General features: G+C 49.3%; 5 protein-coding genes across 5 annotated transcripts; all 5 read right to left on the bottom strand.

Annotated features, from left to right (window-relative positions):
- Positions 1–230: 230 nt before the first annotated feature.
- Positions 231–3,148, bottom strand: TRIVIDRAFT_205375 (uncharacterized protein; the record flags this gene model as incomplete). The annotated part of the gene is made up of 3 exons (XM_014096359.1): positions 231–351; positions 810–1,251; positions 1,288–3,148. 3 exons carry the CDS (start codon positions 3,146–3,148, stop codon positions 231–233), a joined length of 2,424 nt encoding a protein of 807 aa, XP_013951834.1.
- A 329-nt stretch (positions 3,149–3,477) lies between these two features.
- TRIVIDRAFT_226586 (uncharacterized protein) lies at positions 3,478–4,757 on the bottom strand (the record flags this gene model as incomplete). Its single annotated transcript, XM_014096358.1, has 2 exons — positions 3,478–4,643; positions 4,703–4,757. The coding sequence occupies 2 exons, from the start codon at positions 4,755–4,757 to the stop codon at positions 3,478–3,480; spliced, it is 1,221 nt and encodes a 406-aa protein (XP_013951833.1).
- Positions 4,758–7,103: 2,346 nt separating this feature from the next.
- On the bottom strand, positions 7,104–9,778 carry TRIVIDRAFT_214149 (uncharacterized protein; the record flags this gene model as incomplete). Its single annotated transcript, XM_014096357.1, has 3 exons — positions 7,104–8,578; positions 8,621–9,510; positions 9,604–9,778. The coding sequence occupies 3 exons, from the start codon at positions 9,740–9,742 to the stop codon at positions 7,214–7,216; spliced, it is 2,394 nt and encodes a 797-aa protein (XP_013951832.1).
- Positions 9,779–10,723: 945 nt separating this feature from the next.
- On the bottom strand, positions 10,724–12,514 carry TRIVIDRAFT_42797 (uncharacterized protein; the record flags this gene model as incomplete). Its single annotated transcript, XM_014096356.1, has 2 exons — positions 10,724–12,298; positions 12,368–12,514. The coding sequence occupies 2 exons, from the start codon at positions 12,512–12,514 to the stop codon at positions 10,724–10,726; spliced, it is 1,722 nt and encodes a 573-aa protein (XP_013951831.1).
- A 266-nt stretch (positions 12,515–12,780) lies between these two features.
- Positions 12,781–16,038, bottom strand: TRIVIDRAFT_231910 (uncharacterized protein; the record flags this gene model as incomplete). Its single annotated transcript, XM_014096355.1, has 3 exons — positions 12,781–14,402; positions 14,456–14,558; positions 14,688–16,038. The coding sequence occupies 3 exons, from the start codon at positions 15,623–15,625 to the stop codon at positions 13,779–13,781; spliced, it is 1,665 nt and encodes a 554-aa protein (XP_013951830.1).
- Between the last annotated feature and the right edge of the window lie 5,610 nt (positions 16,039–21,648).

Raw genomic sequence — 21,648 nt, 5'->3', positions numbered from 1 at the left:
GACATTGCTGGTTCCAAGACCGGAGTACCAAACAAGTTACCAATGAGTGCGCGAACAAAAACTCTCGAATTAAGGTTGCAAGCTACGCACATCTTATCCGACCTCTTCTCATCTAAGCTCAGACGTTACTCGTGCTGGAATTATTTTTTCCAAGCCCAAATAAACCTTTCATCCAATCCATTAATTTAGAGCTGAGCTTGAACTTATTGTTAGTGGGTGTGACTGTATTTTCACTGGAGGTTCCCGTACGGCCTCCTTCTGGCGCTGTATCCTGTTCGGACTGAGATATCCCAAGAGTTTGCCCGCTTCCCACCGTAGGTCTCCTTTCCTCCCCCGAGGTAGCCGGTTTTCCTTTCCGTGATTTAGTTCTAAGTTTGTTCTTTTTTTTCTTGATTTCATCACTATAAAAATCTGTAGTATTGCTTTTTTGAAACCTTTTCTGTTCCGATCGCGCGTTCTTTATTAATTTATTCACAGGGTCGAACAAATAGACATCTAAGGCGTCGATATATCTGCTGGGCAGGATTAATAACAGAGAAAGTGAGATTAGATATACCAAGCGGAATATGTAACCAGGGATTCGTAAAACCAGCCGGAACGCTGTCTCGGATATTGGGCGAAAAATGTCAAAGAAAGGCTTAAAAGCTTCTACTTCCAAAACTCTGGCGTTCAGTAACGCGATCACAGTAGCCAAGAGTGCAAGACCTGCCGTTGCTATCATGCCACTCAGGGTCTCCTTTGTGGGCGCGCTGCTCATACTAAACACACCAGTACCAAAGCTGATTGGGAGAAAGACGACTGTCACATACGTAAATAGTCGAATGCTATTAGTGTTTCTCGTTTCCCACTCTTCTTGTGCAATTTCTAGCCTCTTGATAAGTGATGCCTTCAAGGACCCGATATCGGCGTGAATTTGCTCCAGTTCGCGAATTTTTTGATTGATTGATGAAAGTCGTTTGGAAATGGCCCCTCTATAACGTCGTTCATCTTTGATAGTCCACCGTGGCCTGTTGAGTCCACGCTCTTGCTCGCGATTCCTCCAAAGGCCAATTTTGACCAAATTATCGCCAAGATCATCTTCCACACCTTGTAGTAGGTGTTGAAACTGACGCCAAATCTGGCGGGCAGAGTCGGCCATGCTTTTGCTGCTAATATCTGCAAACAGATGAAGTGGATCTGAGAAAACGGGTATGGGACCGGCTACCGGTCCACTTTCATGTCCCATAGAACGTCGCAGTATGCCTTGCTTGACTTCACGAAAAATATTTTCAGTACCCTTTAACATACTGTCCAAAATACGATCAACCAAGATGAGCTCCAGAACCTGCCGCTGCTTCCAGGGAGGTTTCGAAGCACCATCATCAGCCTTAAGCAGATCCGGTAAGGTATTTTCCCCCAAACATTGTGGATCGAACTCAAGAAAATGGCATGTCCAATAGCGATTAAAGAAATCTCCATCAAATCTGAAGCTCATTATAACTCGACTAATCCAAGTCTTCTTATTAGGGCTATTGATGCTGGGGAGTTTAATCTGATCCAATGGAGGGATGCATGAATTGATAGGAGTTTTGTGCCCATCAACAATCTGATAAAATGATAAATGAAACTCAGTAACCCACCTGTTAAGCACAGGTGTCACTTCTTCGTTAAAGTATTTATCATAAGTCGCGTGCCTTCTAAAGAAGAATGAAAGCTGTTCCTTTTCAGAGTCGGGCGAGGCAAGATAAAAAGCCAATGCAGTAAGTGGATTTGCTCGGGAAAAAACAAATAGCCTCTTCTTAGCCTCTTCCCGTGTTCGCATTTTGCCCAAGAGAGCATACATATCTTCATTAATCCAAAAGTAAACTGGGTCGGCTTTATTCTTTTGGTGATGTTTTGTTTTTGGCACATCAACGATGTAGCCAATCGTGGCGTTAGGATTTTGAGCTTCGGTATTTTGAACTTCGGTATTTTGAGCTTCAGTATTTTGAGCTTCAGTAATTTGAGCCTCATTCGTCATATGTTTCACCATCTGGTGCATCATATCGTCGGCCCGAATCGAGAGTCTATTTGCATTGGAATCCTTTTTCGCAAGAAACTCTTCAATCAGATTTGCGATATCGCGCGTATGATTGAAGATCTGTGGTTCATTATATAACCATTCATCAGAAAGATTTGCAATATTTTTCTTGTCGATAATGTTATTGAATGGCATGCTGCGTCTCAGAAAGACGCCTTCTTGGGAAGATGCCATATCTTTATGCGTAAGTATGTCTTCGAGCACTTGATAAATCTTGGAGACATTTGGAACCGTAACTTGCTCTGCAGTCACAGTTCGCAGGAGGGAGTCCATCTGTAAGTTCTGCTCTTTTTGTGGCAGAGGAGCTAAATAACTCCATAGAATGTATGGCACCTCAAATGTTGTGTACCAGTAGTCCTCACTCTTTGACTCATCAGAAAATATGAGGGGCTCCTTGTTCTCATCTAAATATCCCGGAAAGAGCCCATTCCTAGATGAACTTCCAAAAAGAATGTTTTTCGAGTAACTATACATTTCAGTTGCTGGCATTGAGTTTGCCCCTTTATTTCTTGTTGATAAAACCAGAGCCAGGGCAAACTGTAACGGGTTGACCCAATAAACGTCTTGATTATCCTCATGCTGAACCTGACAATCCACAACGCTCTTCCAAACATCAATTTTGTTGATCCAGATATCAGATTTGTCTGCCTTCATTCCCGGTTTATCGAAAAAACCCATATCCATAGCGTAGAAGAGTACCGTATCTTCTGGTTGAAATAGAAACCCGTTCTCGGAAGGGCTTCGTGAAACTGCCAACATACGCCGCTTGACAAATGAATCCTCCATAGTAGTGAATCTGCTGATGATATTAGTTTTGACTGTGATAGGCGAGTAGCTTTTGGAGCTGTGGGCCTTCAGTTCTGAAGATGTCACTCCAACACTTTCCACCGATTTGAGCGCTCTCCATATCATCACATGATCAGAAAAGTAGAATAGATGAGTTGGTTCTTCTCTGAAATGTGGAAACGCGTATTTGCCGCTCTTATTCCTTTCGTCGAGTAATTCGATCCAATTTTCAATGAGAAGGTCAAACCCATCCAGAACAATTTCGCTTCTGCTTTCCCAAAATTCCCGGTAGAATTCCGCCATTTTGATAATTTGAAAAGGCGTATCGGTGAGAGATTTACCACGTAGAACAGAGTGTTTGTTCCAATCCTTTATTACTTCGCCATTGACCCAGTGGTGGGGGGGGATAAAACCTTGTTCTTTTCCTTGCATTTTGTCACGCATCCATTTTATGTGGCCAAAGCAAACTCTCCAGATGCGCGAACTCATTCCGCAATTGTAATCCCCACAGACGCTCTGAATAAACGTACACTTAGGTTCGCATTTTCTTATGGAATGAAAATGTTTTAATGCTTTGAGCAAAAATTGAAACGCATAGCTTTCATCTACGGTCAGTATAAGCTTGTAAATTTCTAGGAACGCTGTGGTACGTACAAACTTGCTGCAGTTGAAATGCGATGACCAGAGATGTCTCCACAGGTCAGAGCTATATATGGCACCTTATCTAAAAGTTCATCGACAGCAATGCCATCAGTAATAGGCGGTACCTCAGCTGGAGGATGATCGATGGTAACGCCATCAGTAATAGGCGGTACCTTAGCTGGAGGATTATCAATTGGAATACTGCAAACAGATAAAATGTGTTCCAAGTTTCGTCTTAGTGTAAAATTGAGATGTTTGTCAGTAGTAAATGATGGGATACTGAATGGAGTATTGAGCGGAATGCCCACGATCTGTTTCAAAGTTTCTCCGCCTTGGGGAGAAGAAGAGGTGGTGATATTATCGTCGTTATTTCGTGGTATCTCTAGAGTGTAGGCCAATGTAATTTGTACCGCTCCATTCTCCTGTAGATAATCATCCATCTTTTTAAGTGGATAAATCCGATTACCACGAATCGGTTGTTGAATACCGTTGATAAATGATTTTATTGACAGAACAACATTGGACTCCGTGTTCTGGTTCGATTTTTGTTTCTTGATGACATACCCATCACTCGTTTCTTGAAGTGAATCATTTTGTGTTGAATTGTTTGTTTCCTGAGGATTACGGCTTTTCAGGAAATCAAGATCCCGAATGAGCATCTTATCGTTTATACTCAAATTTGGAAAAATCGGTCTCTCTTTTACTGTCGGGTTGGGCGTGTACGTGTATATCTGGTAAACAGTATCTCCGTTGACGAAATATTCTATAACTTGGTCGAAATATGTCGTCTCTCTGATGAAGCATGGCCAACGATCATGGTGAAACGTCATCTTTGGTATAGTTTTTTTGACTTCCCATGCATCTCGGCCACTGTAGTCTTCAATTATAAGACGCATTCCCATGTCATCTCTTCCAATGTTTGATTGCAGAGTGACCATACGTTCTGTGATGGAAGAAGGAGGTGGCGTCTCTTCAAGATCCACACAAACAAAACAGGATGGCTCTTCCTCAGCATAACGCGTGATTTGGAGCAAGTGGCCGTATGCATTCGCAGTCGCTGTAACTCTTCCATCTCCAAAGGATGCGTAAGTTGCCCGAGACTTGGCTTGTTGATGAGCATCTTCAGGAATGGAAGTCTCTTCCGTCAAAGTTTTTTCTGCGCCCATAGCCGTTAGTCATTGATTTTTCAGCAAAAGAAGACTAGTAATGACATACCAGTGGAAGACGACAACGCAAAAAAATAGGATTCGGCCACGGGTTGTTCAGCCATTCCGACCGTAAAGGGCTAGTTTTGAATAACAAAAGAACAAGAAGTTGTTTCCCTAAATGACAATATATTTGATGTTCCTCATGCGTCTCAGTTTGAAGTCGTGCCCTAATGTAAAGATCCTCTATGTTATGTTGTAATTTATAGAGGTGGGCACCATGAGCTTCTGAGAAGCTGCCAAATCGGGTTACCAGCTCAACTCACTTTGCCAATATTGTTAGTAATGTCAATTCGGATGATAAGACGAAGGGTATCAGCTGAGAAATACATCTGTGGCGCTTCCCACCGTCCTACGAACCCAGATATGGATTTGTTTAGCCAACGATTTTGAGGAGGGGTTGGGGATGCAGCTGAGTGGGCTACCCCTGACTTTCAAATGACAATCCCAGTCGCAACATCTCAAGGTATCGTAATTTTGCCGTAATATCACCCTGACTTACACAATACATCATTGTTTTTAAATTAGATGGCACACTTTTGCAACGTGTATTTCTTACAGCCTGATTTATCGGTCAAGTACGCACATGTAGCCATGGAGAAGAGGCACGTGCGATATTCTTTTGCCTGCTCTTCTTGTGCATGTAAGAAATCTTGCAGCCACCATATTGCTCGAGATTATGGAATAAATGTTTATACTGCAATACCGCGCTGCCTCAAGACAAATGAGACTGGAACGAGTAACTACATAATTCATTTCTCATCTAACTTAGACATACTACGTACTACAATGTGGCGCTCTTGGCTTGCATTGTCTGTCGGGAGCCTGATGAAAAAAGAAAGACGAGGCTGAGACATCCCGACCTCAGCTGCGGCCCCTCCGACGTGGCAACGCTTCAGACCCATGGCGCGAACGATAGGAAAGTTTCCGAGACATGCTCTGCTTTTCATTTGACCAACATGCAGTACACGAGCGCCAAAGGTATTATTCAAGCCGGGAGTGCTTAATGAACTCCGCAACCAATGTCTCAGATGAACGAGCTTGAATCCGATGATGGTTTTTTAATGCTAAGACTGGGGCATATGCAACACTGTCAGATGACCTACTTGCATTGGTTCATGGGTCTTAATCCTACCCAATATCTCACGGCCTGGATCTCGGTTTTACCCTCGTCAATCTACTTGCTTCCCGACGTCGCCGGTTCCGACACTGGAAATATCTGCTAGGTGGATGCTAGGTAATTCTTAGAATCCGAGATCCCTGAGATCGGTTATAACTTTCTGAGCCAAGAAATGACACCATAGCTCTGCTATTGCTGTGAGGAGAGCTGAGTCGCGCTCCCTGTTTTTCTTTGCTTTTTTCCCGGTGAACTTTTGTAAGTACAAGGGTTCACCCCCAACTCGGGCATCAAGATTTACAAAATGAGATGCACCCAACTTGAGGTAGCATCGTACAGCCGCATAGTCACCGAACTCATCTGTTCTTGCCAATTATTGGCCAGGGAAACAAACGGACAGGGCTATCGGCCCCAGATTGGGCTGCATTGCGCGCCCTCTCGCGGAAACTTCTTTCGGATTGTAGTCAATATTGGTTCTGAGATAAATCTCGATTACCATTAGTTTATAGTCCTATTCAGATTATCATGGCATCTCGAAATGTCCGGTAATAACACGTAGTACGTTTGTAGTCTCGAAATATGATTCCTGTCGCCCTAGACATTCCGTTTCCACGGGAGAGCCCACAACGGCGCCATCGCTCCCGTGCCGTAGTTAGATACGAGGTCGCATTAAGAGCAAGGCCAATCATAGATCTTGAGGATCATTCTTGGGCTAAGCAAGGATACCATGTCTTGCATTAAACCAGTAACAACGAGATGGCCCCCAACGCTTGGTTCAGCCGTGCGCACATTTGGTACAGCTATGCAGGATACGTCACAAATCCCGGGGTGTTGCAAAAAAAGAAAGAAGAAGAAAAAGGAAAGAAGATATCAGCCGCTGCTCAATACTGATGAGACCTGAAACCTGATATCCTGGCTGCCGTTGCCCTGCATCTCCTTGGCCGAACGAATGCTTGTCTCCTGCGTCTTGCGATGGTAACTCGATTTACTTGGGCGAATTTGTAAGCAATTAATTTTGAGCATTATGTCTTGGTCGTGCCAGCTCACCATGCAGTTTCGCCATCACCAGCTGCCTTAAACATGTCGGCTACCGGGGTGGAAAAGGCACCCGGAGATGGGGACATCACACCTCCGAGGGGGAGCCCTGCATAGCCCAGTCACCACCTCAACGGTGACCACTGGGCTCTACGCGAGGAGGTAACTGGCCACAGCATTTGGGGTGATGTTAATCTCTTCTACACACCCTGTTCCGTCTATTGGAGAAAGATATCCAACATTACCAATGATCACCATAAAAGTAATATAATGTAATATTCGCTCCATCATCTAGAGAAACGAACTATATCCTTGAAACAAAACATGCTAATCACATCGTAACACGCTCATAATCGTACAACTCATCAATCATAGGTCTTGACTTTCCCTAGCCTCCCGAAGAATGTCCTTCATCCTTGCATACAATCCCTCATCCGGCTCCGTCCACGGCTTGCCATTCGGGAATACAACTTTTCTTAGTTTGTTGACCCACGGCAGTAGTGGCAGATAGTATTCAGTAAAATCCCTCTTTGCGTCGTCAAGGAACTGATACTCATCGCTAACGAGCCCGGATTTCGACCACGCCAGCTGTCTATCATTAGTGTAGTTCCATTTTTCAAACTCAGTAGCCCCAATAGATATGCCCGGCCCGTCGTAATGAATGCATATCCAGTAAAGAACCCAGAAAAATGATTCAAGGTCGTGCATGAAAGAGTGTTGGACCCCACGAAGGGCCCCAATAGCCATAAACGCGCGTGTGCCCGTCTTTCTCTTCGCTCCCGAAGCGCCAGTCCGTGCCTCTTTTATAGCGAGGTCGAGATCGATGAGAAATCCACGTTGGGAGGGGTCTTCCTCCTCCTCATTAATCATGAGATTGTTGATGGAGATGTCTCGATGCAGTAGGCCGGCCTCACGACGCAGAGACTCGTGTCCGTTAATACAGTCTTCTAGGCCAGCAAGTAATGCCTTTGGAGAGCCGGCCTCGTGGATGCGCTTCCCGTAGCTTTGAACAATGAGCCTGCGATGGATGCGATTCCCCGTTTCATCGTTGCGAGACGTCTGTGTGGACATGGGCGACCGTCGCTTCCGTGGATGCAACCGTGACTCAACCCGTGACAGTGCACGCTTTCTTCCACCTCCAGCATTGCTACTCTGACCAGCGGGAGTTTCGCGTTGGCCGGCGATCAAACTATTTGGGTTTGATATCTGCACGGATACTGCTGGAGACGACGCTTCCGAGTCCACAGGTCGTGATACGGTAGCTACTGTCAAGTCTAGGCCCTTCCGAACATTGCCACGAATATCATCATCAATGCCGCCTACTTGGACAACTTCATGATGATAATATTTTGCCATGTTTTTGACTCCATTAATGGTTGCCTCTTGGAGCATCAATCCTTCTTCACTGCGTTCGGGATATTGCCAAGAATCTTTGATCACATAGACTTTTTTGACCTCGCCGTCATCCTCATCATGGTGTGCTTTCCAACAAGTAGTTGCCCGCCCAACAATGCATGCTTGGCGAAATATCAATTTATCGAGGATGAATCGCTCTGCTTGACCGTCATGACGGACCTCGATGTACTGCTGCGTCCCAGACTTTATAATGGTGGGGTCATATCCCAGCTGTTCGTCGTTCATCATGACGAAGCCGAGAACAGAGGATATAAACTCTAGGGGGTTTTGGTTAACGTCGAATCGTTCAGAGGCGATGCCCCCAAGGCGATCAAAAGCCTAGAGCCTTATGAGAGAGCCACAAAGTGAGAAGCCTAGGACAAACCGGCGATTGGCTTGAGCAGCGAGTACTTCTCTAGCGTATCTCGCGACGTGAAGCCAGCAGCCAGAGCGGTTGTCAGTTCCTGGGCTGCTCTTCAATTCACCCACTATCATGACATGGGACCAATGATGTTTGAAGTCGACGGCTTCATCGCCGTCCACGATCCCCACGTATCCAATATCCATCATGCGTTTTGCCGTAGATCCAATAATGGGCTCCTTCGGTTTTGTTCTTAGTCTCAGTGGTCGTTGAAGCTGTAGAGCGGGATCTACGCTTCTTGCTAGCTCGACAAGCTTCGTATTTAAGTTGGAAAACCAAGCAAGGACATGTGATTCCTCTGGATTTTGGGGCCATCCATTCCATCTCTCGCTGAAAAGAGGATCATCGCCCTGCGTGCAGCGCTCAAGAACCAAGGCAGCAATGTGACTGTCGAGGCCAAAATACAACTGACGAAAATTGGGCACATTGACATACATATTGCTAAGCTCTTGGTTAAGAACGTAATCAGTGTCTTTACGGAACTCTGACGTGTTCATAAGGCTCCCGCTATTCACAAATGACGGAGTCTGTTGTGAAATCGAGGCCGGCTTTTGCTCCGGCGGAGTCTGCTGTGAAGCTACAGCTCCTGTTTGTGGCGGAGGGGTCGACTCTTCCACAGATTTGGTAACAATTTCCCATACGGCCTGATCAGAGTCAGAGTCCGAGTCAGCGTCCAACGCAGCCCCAAGAAGAGGCATCAGCCGGCCGCGGTCGACATTTTCCTTGTGGACGCTGCCTAGAAGCTTTGTTAGAGCAATAAATAGACCACCGCTACTTCGGGAAGGCAGCGATTGTGCAGCAGGTAGCGACAGTAGCGATAATAGTAGCTTGATGACAATCTCTTTGAGCGCTATGGGATAGAAGGATATCGCAGTTAGCATAACTCATGAGCCACCAAATACATATAGTAGGTACTACTACTGATATTCACGATAGGACCTACATTCGTTATTGAGCATGTGAAAGGCCGCAGGCTGCAATCCTTGAGCCTCACATCTTGTGCGAACGAGAGCGCGATACTCATCCAAACCACTCCCAATAGGATGTTGAGAAATGATTTGTTGCGAATTAAAGTCCAGCATGCTGCCTACGCATGCCGTCTAAGCACGCTGTTTCTTACATTGCGTGCATGCATATATGTGCGTGCAGTTGATGAGACTCAAACGCGATGTAAATGCAAGGGGGGACCGCGACGCACGGAAAGGGAAAATCTTTATCCGGTGCTGGTTCTTCTAGCTAGAACAAACACCTCCAGCTAGAACAAGTAGCTCTAGAGAGAAAAAGTCTCTTTAGATAGAACAAGTATCTCTAGATAGAAAATATCTATCTATCTAGAGAATGTCTCCCTGGCTAGATGGAATAGAAATCTGCAATCCACTGTTGACAAGGGATGAACCTGCCCCGCCAACTTAACCATGAATTCAACCCCACCAACTACAACGACGACGATGATACAAGAATAAGACCAAGGAGCGGAAACAAAGACAGACAAGAATGATGAGTACAAAATCCTTATTGAGGCATATAAGAAGACTAGATAAATGGCAGTTAGACTCAGCTTATAAAGAGCGAGTTAATACGTAGATGACGGCCTTGCGCCGAGTCTATGGCTGAGAGGAAGGGGAGTATTACTTCTGAACATGGCATGTTTCAAAGCATGCCATGAAGCAGAATCCAATTGGCCCCATAGACATCCATCACCAATATTCCATAGAATAACATAACTCATGAATCCATGGAAAATAATGAGACGGTATAGTCACAACACGAATCCCAGTAAATTCATCACATCTTCTCTCTCTCAACAGTAACCTCACATCATTCACATTCACACCACTCACAACCACAACCACAAACAAAGTAATCCATAACTGAGCAAGGTATATCCCAATAACACTACCCCAATACTCGTACAAATACACGATATGTATACATGTATACCATCCCAATACCACCCTATCCGCGCCAATATATATATATGCCATGTTGTAGAAATGCCATCATCATCATCCTCTCCTCCCCCTTTTCAAACCCCCTCAAAACTCCCATCATCGAAAAAACCATTACGCCCTCTTCCCCAACTTCCACCCATCGATCCGGTCCTGAATCTGATCCCACGTCATCGTATGGCTCGTCACCCCATACGCCTGCGCCTCCTGCACAACCACCGTCGGCGCACCGCTGCCCCCACCCGCATTCTTCACCGCGCCACCCATCACCATGCTGGCCACCCGCTGCAGGTCCCGCACGCTCAGCGCTTCGATCCTTCGGCACATCTCCCGCACGGGGATCTTGCGCTTATGCACCTGCACCGATCGTCCGAGATCCTCCAGCTCCACCATCCGGCTCTCCAGGTTCATCAGCAGCGACGACCGCAGCTGGTTCTTGGCTCGCGTCACCTCGCCCTCCTGCAGCTTCGAGATGCCTCGTTCAAGCGTCAGCGCACGGAGCTCCTGGCACATGACATCGAGCATGGCAGAGGTGTGGCCTGGCAAGCAAGACGCCGAGATGCCAAAGAGGCCAGAGTCGGTGTAAGAGTGGTTGAAGGCAACGCATGATTCGACCCAGCCGTGCTGGTTGAGCACATTGGTGTACAGGCGAGAGTACATGCCCTTGCCCGGTCCACCAGCAGAGAAGGATCCTCCTCCACCAAGAAGAGTCTGTAATGTCGCCAACGCATAAATGTCATCTGAGGCAACGGGTAGTCCTTCAAAAGCAAGGTGAATGTGTGTAAAGTTGGTGCCAGTAAGAGACGGCGGCTGGGGAGGAAGAGAGAGGAATCCGCCGGTATATCGGGAAGGCTGGATGATGTCGAGTTCAGAAGGAGAGGAGAGGACAGAGGCGTTACGGGGGGTAGATGTGGAGATGTTCTTAAAGAGAGGAATCTTAGACATTAATCGTGAAGAGGAGGAGCTTGATGATGAGGAAGATGATGCTGATGAGGAAGCAGATGCGTCACTGGCGAGTGAGCTCACGCTGGTTTCCGAGCCGGTCCTTGGCAGCGCGTTCATGTCGCCAAAGAACTCCTCGGCCAGCTTAACAGCGGTGCCGTGTTCCACACCAGCAAAAGCCAGAACCATCCTCTCCGGCCGGTAGAACAAATCCCTATACATCTTCACTGTGTTCCTATCAATGCTCCCCAGGCGATCCTCAGGACACAACAGCGGGTTTCCCAGCGTATTGTCCTTGAACGCCGCCGTATGCACCAGCTCCGGCAATATCAGCTCAGGCTTGCTCCAAATCTCCGCAATCTCGTACCGCGCCGTCTCAATCTGCTCCGCAACCTCCTCGTCCGTGATGCGCGGGTCGCGAATCGTCTCCGCCAGCAATGCCACCGTCTCCGGCACGGCGCTGTTGAACGTGGCCGCCTGGTACATCATGCTCTCCCGTGACGATGCGCACTGGATGTTTCCTCCGAGCGTCTCGACCCGCGCAAGCATTTCGTCGGCAGAGTGCCTCGAGGTGGATTTGAACGCCAGTCGGTCCATGATGTGGGAAACACCTCGCAGTGAGTCATTCTCGAACCGAGAACCAGCCTCGACGTAGATGCCCACACCAGAAAAGGAACCCGGGAGGGCTTCGGAAGCGACTCGCAAACCGTTCGGCAGTGTAGTAATCTCGTCCAATTCAGTAGGTTCCTGTCATGAATCCCCAGAATTAGCCTCCAAGATGCAAAACATGAAAATAAAAAGCTGCGTCCGACCAACCTTTGGTATCCCTTCCACCTTGACCGTCGCCATAGTCCGCCTCGGCATCTGCGCCTTGATGGCACCAAACTTGCTCTGCGAACTCAGCAGCCTCGAGCCCTGGGCCTTCGCCCGAGGCTGCAGCCGAGTAGCAAACTGTCGCAACATTGTCAAAAGCCTCTTCTTTTCTCTACCAAACAGAAAGACGATCAAAATCTTTTGGGAAGAGAGAGAAGCGGGTTCACGGCCGAGGAAAACAAGAGGCGAGCAGCTTGCAGTTTCCGGCCATGGTTGAGGCGGCGCTGGAAAATTGTGGTGCCGTCACATATCTCGGCGATAGGTCGGATCATCCCGGTGCCGGAGCTCCGACATGGTCGGACTGGCGGGGGAAGAGGATCTTGCAGTGTATGCTGAGAGAGAAGCAAATAGTATTTGAAATGTACGGATTACCATGTACTATTAGAGATGGCCGATGCTGTATAGTATGTACTTGATAGTATCACCAGACAAGCAACAGCCCAGAAATGGAGGATGCAGGCAATTCCAAGCCTCCAAACAACCGCATCTCGGAGCTGTTGCCGTCCCATATTCCCAGCCAGAGTTCCCCAGCCAATCGCCGTTAAATGCTTCCACATTGACATCATATCCCACGCAAACTCCGGCCGTCTAATCACAAGCTGCGAAAAGACCGAGAAATCCCAGAAGACCCTTTTTTTGTATAGGAATCGAGATCCCATTCTCTCCCCCCTCTCTTACACCCAAGTGCAGTAATTCCCCCAAATCCTTTAGCTTATACCCTTAAGTTGGCACCGTGAAAAACAGCCGCCATATGCCGATAAAAATGTCATCAGGCGGCAAACTCCGTACCGTGCGAAAAATGAAGCTGCGGAACAGCAGTAACGTAACAGCCTCTTCCAGTTTTCAACACCCCAAAAGCAAATCGAACCATGAAGAAAAGGAATAGAGACTCGGGGAGAGAGAAATAGACAAATCAAAATTGTAGCTTTCTAACCATATCCCGCGCTAGTGCCCATGCTAAAGATGCTTTCCACCCTCCCAGTTGCGGCCAGAATGAGCCATGCTTTATCATGACGCCATACGCCCAAAAGTCTGTTTTGCGGTTCGTTTCATGGAGACACGCCACACTCCAAACACGCACAAAAACGACGAGAAAAAAGGAGAAGAAAAAACAGTGAAATCAAGAAGACATGAAGAAAAGGACAAATCCACCCCAGGCGCAAATCAGGTCGAACAAGTTGGATGCAATAGGCGTCTGCGCCCATGCCCACGAGGCAGAGGCTGCGACGAACAAGGAGTACAACATGAGAGTGAAAACACGATACATTATGATTAGCAGCCCACAAGTGCTGGCGCCATAAACCAATAGACACACCACCGAAATTAGATAGCTCTCCAGTTGCTCGACTTGGTGCTACCGACTGGCAGAGTCGTCGCTGGATTCATGCGTAGTCATGTCGGCGTCTGCCGCAGAATCGAGACTCGGCATCTCGGCTGTGTCACTCGCTGGCTGTCGGCCTGCCCTGCCATCAAACACCCACGGCCCTGCATTATTTCTAGGTGTGATGAGTCCCTCTGCCCCGCTGCCAGGTGGCGAAGGGGTACCGTTTTCTCGCAAATGACCGGTACGGCCGGCACCTCTTATGGGCAACGGCTCGGAGGTTGCGTGCGGTGCCGTCGGGCTCTCGATCGGGCTCTCGGCCGGGCTAGCTGCTGCAGTAAAATTGACAGTCACGTCCATGGTGTCTGTTTCTTGAACCGTTGCTTCATGCGGTTCCTCTGAGGGAGAGGGTGGAGGCAGTTCGATTTCCGGGGTGCTCGTTTCGATGGTGGTAGGGGCAGCCGCCTCTCCAGGAGCCTCAAAGTCATCGAGGTTTTGCCACTCGTCAGAGGGGTCTTCGACGTCGGCTTCCAGGTCGGCGCCGGCACGGCAGTTGGGACAGATGAAGATGGGGTATTGCGGAGAGGTGAGTAAGGCGCGTACGCACTTGAAGTGCCATGTGTGTGAGCAGGGAGCAACAAAGAGTGATTGGCAAGGCTGTTGGAGAGTTAGTGGGGAGTTTATAATGAGGTGTCATGAAAGATGCTTACTGCAATCGAGTTGAGGCAAATGGAGCAGTCTTGGGAGTTTGTGCTGGATGCGGAGCCAGCTCCAGTGGTTGCCATGGTACGAAGCCTCTTGTGAGCGGCCATGCTGAGAAAAAAAAAAAGAAGGTTAGTCGTAATTCAAAGATGATGATGAACAAGGGAATAAGAGACAGAGAGGCGCCTTCCTTTTCTCTCAACCCCCGCGTTCGAATCTGCTGCATATGGAGATACTCACTTGAAAGTGTTGGGCTTATTCTGCCATCCGCGGTTAAGTTCAAGCCTCATCTTAACGCAGCGGAAAATCATCTCCTCGCCTCCCTTAAAGTCGATGCCAAGCTGTACTATATCGCCATCGTTGACCGGGAACGCCTTACTCTCCTGTGACGGCGGGCTCAGCCTGATGTGGTTGAGGAACGTGCCCGACGAGCTCTTGACGTCCTTGATGTACCACTTGCCGTTCTCGTACCAGAACTCGCAATGTCGACGGCTCACCACCTTGCTCTTAAAGCCCACGGGAGCGGCTGCTCCCGACCCGTTGGATAGGGCGTGGCTATCGCGCTCGGAATAACGTCCAACGCGGATGACTTCAGCGCCGTTGGAGAGCGTCCTGGAGACGGGCGGGAAGGACAGCGACGGCCGCGTGGATCGGGGGTCGTAGTATGCAGAGAATCGGATGGATGGCTGGTTGTCGGACGAGCTCGAGCCCTCGTTGGATCGAGCCATGGCTGGATGCTCTTCGATGGTTGAAGGCGTTTCGGCGGCGGACGACGATGACGAGGCACTGGCCTGGACAAACGGGCTGGCGGGGGTATTTGAGGCCTGGCTCGCAGCCGCAGCCCTGGAGTCGGGAGAGGTGGCCACCAGCGTCAGTCTGTTGGGGCTCGTGGTGGCGTTGGAGGTGGTGGTCGTGGTGGTCGTGGTTGTCGTCGTCGTGACGGGAGTGTAGCTGACAGACCGCGTGAGGCCGCTGCCCGACTGGCTGGTTGAGGGCGAGCTGCCGCCGCTGTTGCTGTTGCTGCCGTTTGCGTGATGGCTGTTGTCACGCGACAAGAGGTGGTTGTGCGTGTAGTTGCGCAGGATGCTCAGCCCTCGCAGGCGGCTTGTTCTGGAAGGCGAAGGCGAAACCGTTGAAGTCAGCCCAGGAGCCGTCGGCGATACTGGCTGCGAAAACATTTCCACAGCAGGTATTGGTTTTAGGTTCAGGGCAATTTTCCCTTGGGGGGGCGCTTCAGTGGAGTTGGCGCTGTAATTGAGGGATTGAGACACTGGCCCAGTGTAGGCAGGGGGGGCCGTTGGAGCTCTGGACGGGACGGGCGACGGGTCCAAGCACCAGAGAGTTTTGGAGGCGTGTAAGCCAAAGACAACTGGAATTGTCTCCTCCTTTATTTCCTCTCCGCACACGAGGGGAAATCAGTAGTCCAGGCAGCGTCGTATTATAATGGCACGAGTCGCAAGGTGCCAAGGCGACTGCAGGTAGATTACCGGTATTATAGTGGAGTGGTAGAAGTACAGCTCCGGAGAGACCCTAGCAAACGGCGACTTGTGGCTGTTAATCCTGTCGATTCCAAGGGCCCGTGCTCGTTTTCTTTTCTTTTGCAAGAGACTGAGCCGAGAGGTGAAAAAAAGTCGAGGCCGACGGTGGGTGAAGTAGCTTAAATCGTTGCTCCTCTGAGGGAATTTTACTGCCTATTCGCTATTCGCTTTGCCTTGGCAGCGTATCGTTTTGCATCACGCAACGGATTGGGTGACGGGCCAAAAGTTGGAGAGGCGCGTGAGCGTGGGAATAAGTGTGGCAGCGGCCTTTTTGCAACTCCAGCGGGTGAATTGGCAGGCTGATGCGAAGAAACCTGGTTGGTCGAGGACTTGCAGAAGCGGGAAAAGGAGAAGAAGAAGAGAAGTAGAAGAGAAAAGAGGAAGAGGAAGAGGAAGACAGCTTGTCAAACCAGCAGGCGAAGGTGGTGAGGATATACTCGCCCTCAGGCTGGGCGCTGGGGGACGGCGGTATATTTACAGCTGCAGGGTCGCCAGAGCGGTGCAAGTACCAGGTACAGGCCGATACCAGACGATGCGCAGACGATGCGCAGACCACCTTTGCAAACGTCCGTGTCAGTTCAGCCCGAGTGGTTGGTGCATGTACCCTCGGGTACAGCGTACTTGTACAGCGGCAAGTTCCACCGCGGCACGAGCGCAGGGCTAAGGAAAAGGCCTGAGGTGAAAGTGAACCTGTGCCTGTTTTCCCTCTGTCTTTTTTTTTCGCCTCCTCCGGCTGTCTGGAGGATGCGCCGCTATTCGATTAGGGGGTGTGCGTAATGTAATGTTGCGAGCAAACGCCTCTGGCAATGTCTGAGATCCCTGTGCTGGCTTTCTGGCCTGGCCTGGCCTGGTTCCGGCTTGGGTCCAACTAGCCCAACAGCGTGCACAGTACAGTACAGTAGCGTGCGCTTGCTTGCCTGTACTAACCGCTATTGATTCTGCTCTCAACTGGCTTGTGCTGTCTGGTACAGTAGAGTATGGAGACTTGGTACTTGTAGAAGAAGCAGTTAGCACTAGAGCAGCGCTGCTAGCGGTGGCTGCAGGGGTGCTGTGATCAGCAGCCTGGCCAGGAAGAGGAATTGAAGCCGTCAGCGGCTCGCTCAGCCGTGACGTGTGCGTGATGTCGAGGTTGAATGCAGGTACTATGCTGGACTTAAGTTGTTAAGGTACTTGATCGATTTGAGCGCTGGTGAATTGGCCAGATGGGGGAATGGTGAATGGATCCAGTACCAGACAATGAGGGGAGAAAGGCTGAGGAGGAGACTCGAGGCCCTATATACGCAAATACGTCACTGGACAAAGCATAAAACCACATGGTATGGACCCCCAAAGGTACCCGGCATGTCATGGAGTTGTCAAGCCATGCCTGGCTGAACGCCTTCAAGGTCTGGTTGTTTGTTGCCGCCACCAGCCCATCGCCATCGCTATCAGCAGCCTACTGATGCTGTACGAGTACTGTGCCATGCGACTGTACTACTAGGTAGGTAGTACAGTACATAATAGTACAGCGAGTACCCACCCGCTACACGCACCCGCGCGGCCACCTGCACCCATGTCCAGGTACCGCCGCGGTCCATCCTGTCCAGGCCTCGACCATTCTCGATCCCAGCAAAACGCACCCGGCCCGAGGATTGGTTCCAGTCCGTCGATAAAGGACAAAGACCAAGAAATCCCAAATCGATTTCATTCATCCACCGCCTTGTCCTTCGCCTCTGTGGCGTCCCCCGGCGCGAATCTTGTCTGACAGCAATACTTTGAAACAAGAGAGGACGCCAGCAAATGGCCATGTTTCGTTTCATTTGCGTCTTCTGTTCTGTTCTGCACGCACTTGTGCCTACTGACAACACCCATCATCTAGATACAGGCAGGGAAAATGTCATGCGATTTGGGTCGTTGGCCGTCATTACCCGCCCCCCTACAACACACACCTCGCCAATCAAGCATCAGCCAATACCGCATCATTTCATTTCATTTGCCTGGCCTGCCTTGCCTTGCAGCGCAGTCCAGCTACCGGTGCTAGTTATTCCTGCATGTACCAGCCGTGACGCCGCAGTGACGATTAACCAACAGCCTTGGCCGTCACCAGACTCGTACGCGTGCTGAGCTACAGATACGCATGTCTCATTCAGCTGTCTGTCTGTCTGCCTGTTATATCACTCATATCGCTCAGTGCCTCTCCTTGTAGTCTCGTAGTGTCCCGTCTTTGAGAGCATCTGAGCACCGCGTCTTGGCAGCAAAATAACTAGCGGAGGCACGACCATGGCCGTCGTTGTGTGACCTGCATCACGAGCCCATACTATATGCAATGCACATGTACAAAGAGGCGTTTATACCGCATCAATCACCAATGCCGCGTGCTGAAGAATGCATGCATCTCGTCCAGCATACTCATTAATGTCTGCGATAGAGTACAGTAGTAGTACCTCGTATATGACAGGAAGAACAATAGGTAGGCAGCATGTAGACTAGCACACAGGCCGCTCTCGTCAGCTCGCCCATCACGTTGTCTCTCCTCGTGGCCGGCTCACCCCAGCTTTTGCAACGGCTTCTTCATCTTAGATACTGCATCTGGCTGGTTTTTCTTTTCTTTTCTTTTTCCAAATACCGCCGGGCTACACACACCCCCCCTCCTCCTCCTTTTTTGTCTCTCGTGTGTCTCTCTGCCTCTCTCTGCCTCTCTGTGTGTTTCTCTGTCTCTCTCTCTCACCCCACGCATGCAGCCACTCAAGTGGTACAAGGCCTTCGGCGAGACATTTGCTGCGTCCTTCTGTGTCTCTCACAGGCTCCTTGGACCCCGAAATCCTCCCAAACCCTCGATATTGCATTCCAGATGGCCACCTAGAGATCCCACTCCGTCATCCGTGAAACCTCTTAGTGCCGCTGACTGCAGCGGGTAGCCTAAGCTACATAACTGGCACGCAACCATCCTCCGAGAGATCGTAGCCACGTTTTTGATTCTACTTCTTCCCTTTCTCTCCCTTTTTTTTGCAAGCATTTCCTACGAGATCAACACCCAGCTCAATCCACTAGTGCTTCATAGTCGAGCTGCGGCCCTAATAATGTCTCTGACCAGAAGGAAACGGGACAAGAGAGGTTCTATATTTGGAAATGCATCGACTATTTGTTGCGCGCAGCCCGCAAACATGCCATGCCAGGAAGCTATCCGAGACAAAAGCTACCACAAATAAATCTGCCGTATTGGATATTGATGGCTTGTGCGTTTTTTGCAGTTGCAGCGGAGTTATTGATTGATCCAGGTTCTCTTCCACCCCCTTGCCTCAGGTCTTTTTTTTTTTTTTTTTTTCAGCTGCACCCGTACCTGAACGAACAAGGAGGTTGAACCCTGGTGATATGCAAAGTACAGAATTCCGCGTTCCTTTTTTTTGCTGACTGCATGCGTTACTCGTACGGGACGGTATGCTCATGCTCATGCTCATGCATCCATACAAGACAAGACAATAGTACAATAGTATCAATACCTTACAATGCCGTCCCTTTTTCATGCGGTTGGCGACTCATGCAAACAGCAAACGAGGAGGCTAGTGAAGGTACAGTACCTGTAGTATCCCCGCTTGCAACACAGAAGCACTTTTACTCGTACTTGTACTTGTAGCTGCATGTAACAAGGATCAGGATCACGGCTAGACCTGTCATCTGCATCGCCAGGGCATTCATAACATGCATCTGCTCTGCCCAATCCTACTGCCTGTATTCTGGTTTACCCGAAATGCATGCTCCGTACTGTACTGTAGTCCATCAGCATAATGCCAGTAGCAGCCTCGGCTAATTCTGTCAAAAATACAGAATGAAATAAATCCACCAGAAAGTCAATCACAAAATATCCCATAGATACCCTGTCCCGACTTTTCCAACCCCAAATGATAGATCAAAATCTCTCTTCCCCCCTGTCTTCCTCGACTCGTAACACATGCTAGTCTCCATCCATCCATTCACGCAACAAACCAGAACCATATCCTCCACTCATATGATGGATAAGTACAGATCCCAGAAACCACCCCCTCACTCTCAAAACAACGACATGCTGTGTTAAACGAATTCTCCTCTTTCTCACTCCTCTCTCCTCTCTCTCCTCTCTCCTCTTCTCCTCTCTCCGCTCCCCCAGACCCGCCCAGCCCAGCCCAGCCCAGCTAAAAAGCATTCAAGCTACATACAGCTCCCTCCCTCACGCACTAACTAAAACCAAGCCAAACCAAGCCAAACCTCAACCAACCACATCGCCACCACATCATCCACAGCCCGTCCATCTCGCTCAATCACATGGCTGGTCTGCGTGCAATGGATACGACGCTACGACTAATTTTCCCAGTTCCAGTGTGGGGTTTGGCGGTTACTAGCACCATGTAATACTTGCATGCATTTTGCATCTGCATCGAGACATCGACATCTACAGAGTACTCGTACAGCACAGACAAAAGGTACGAGCATTCACATGGGAGCTGTATAGAGTATAGAGTAAATCCATGTATTCATGCTACCTCAAGTCGCATCATCCAATATCATGCCGCTGCAGCACTCATACGTCTCCAACAACAGCCCACAACAAAAACCATCTCCATCAACAACAAGAACCACAGTATCTTCCCATCTCCAGCTGAAAAAAAAACCCCATCGTCCAAAAAATTCAATCCAAATCCATCCCAAATCCCAAATATCGCCTCCCTCACGCCCCCCCAAAAAAAAACACGTGGCCCATCCCCCCCCTCACATTTCTGCCCGCTCTAATGCCTCTTCCAGATATTTCTCCTCACCTTTTTCTCCTCCCTATCCAAAAAAACAAACCCCCCCAGCTATCAGCAAAAAAAGCTGCCAAACTAGCACCACGATAGTGCCTCCAAGCTCACCCGTAGCTCCGCATCACCAGACCGGGGTGTGATTCTTTCGCATCATCCGATACTCGTACATCGGCTCGTTTCCCACGTTGGTGTCTCTGCTCTGCTCTACTCTTGTCTAACCCCCCCCCCCCGCCCCCTCTCCTCCTCGCACGATACCTCGCCTGGTGCCATAAAACCTGCATGCTAAATGTTACTTTCTTACTTGCCCAGCTTTTTGCTCCGTGCGGGGGGGGCCTCAACACGAGTCAGTCGCCCGCCCTGCGATTTCGACACATGATGAGGGAGACACACAAAAAGTGAGGCATCGCATCAGGAAAAACAACGTGACAAATCCAGCAAATCGGGCGAGTCATCCTTGCTCGTACATAATCATCTGCCGTCTTCTCCATGCTAGAACAAGAGATACATCCATCAATGCCGCTCACAACATCCAATCTCATGTCATGCCATCTCTGGACAACCAGATTTCGATGGCCGATTGTTGCGGTAAGGCTGTGGCTTGCCTCGGACGCCATCTCTCGAACGGGGGTCACACTAGCTGCGGAGGATTAGCATGGATCCAGCAGGTCGACGTCGCAGCAGCAGCAGGAAACGGCAAGGTAAGCAGCAGCAATCAGATCCTGTAAGCAGGCAGGCTCACCGTCGTACTGTACTGTACGGAGGAATAGCGTGCTCGGCGCATCTCACTCTTGTCCCGAGGCTATCAGGCTTCGCCAATCTCTCATCTCGCCCAAGTGCCTAAATCTAAATGGAGCTGCTCCATAGTAAACTGCCTTGTAGAGTATATCCCAGCAAAAGTACACTGATGCT

Source organism: Trichoderma virens (assembly GCF_000170995.1).
Source record: "Trichoderma virens Gv29-8 chromosome Unknown TRIVIscaffold_88, whole genome shotgun sequence".
Classification (NCBI taxonomy): domain Eukaryota; kingdom Fungi; phylum Ascomycota; class Sordariomycetes; order Hypocreales; family Hypocreaceae; genus Trichoderma; species Trichoderma virens.
This window is presented reverse-complemented; position numbering and strand designations above follow the sequence as displayed.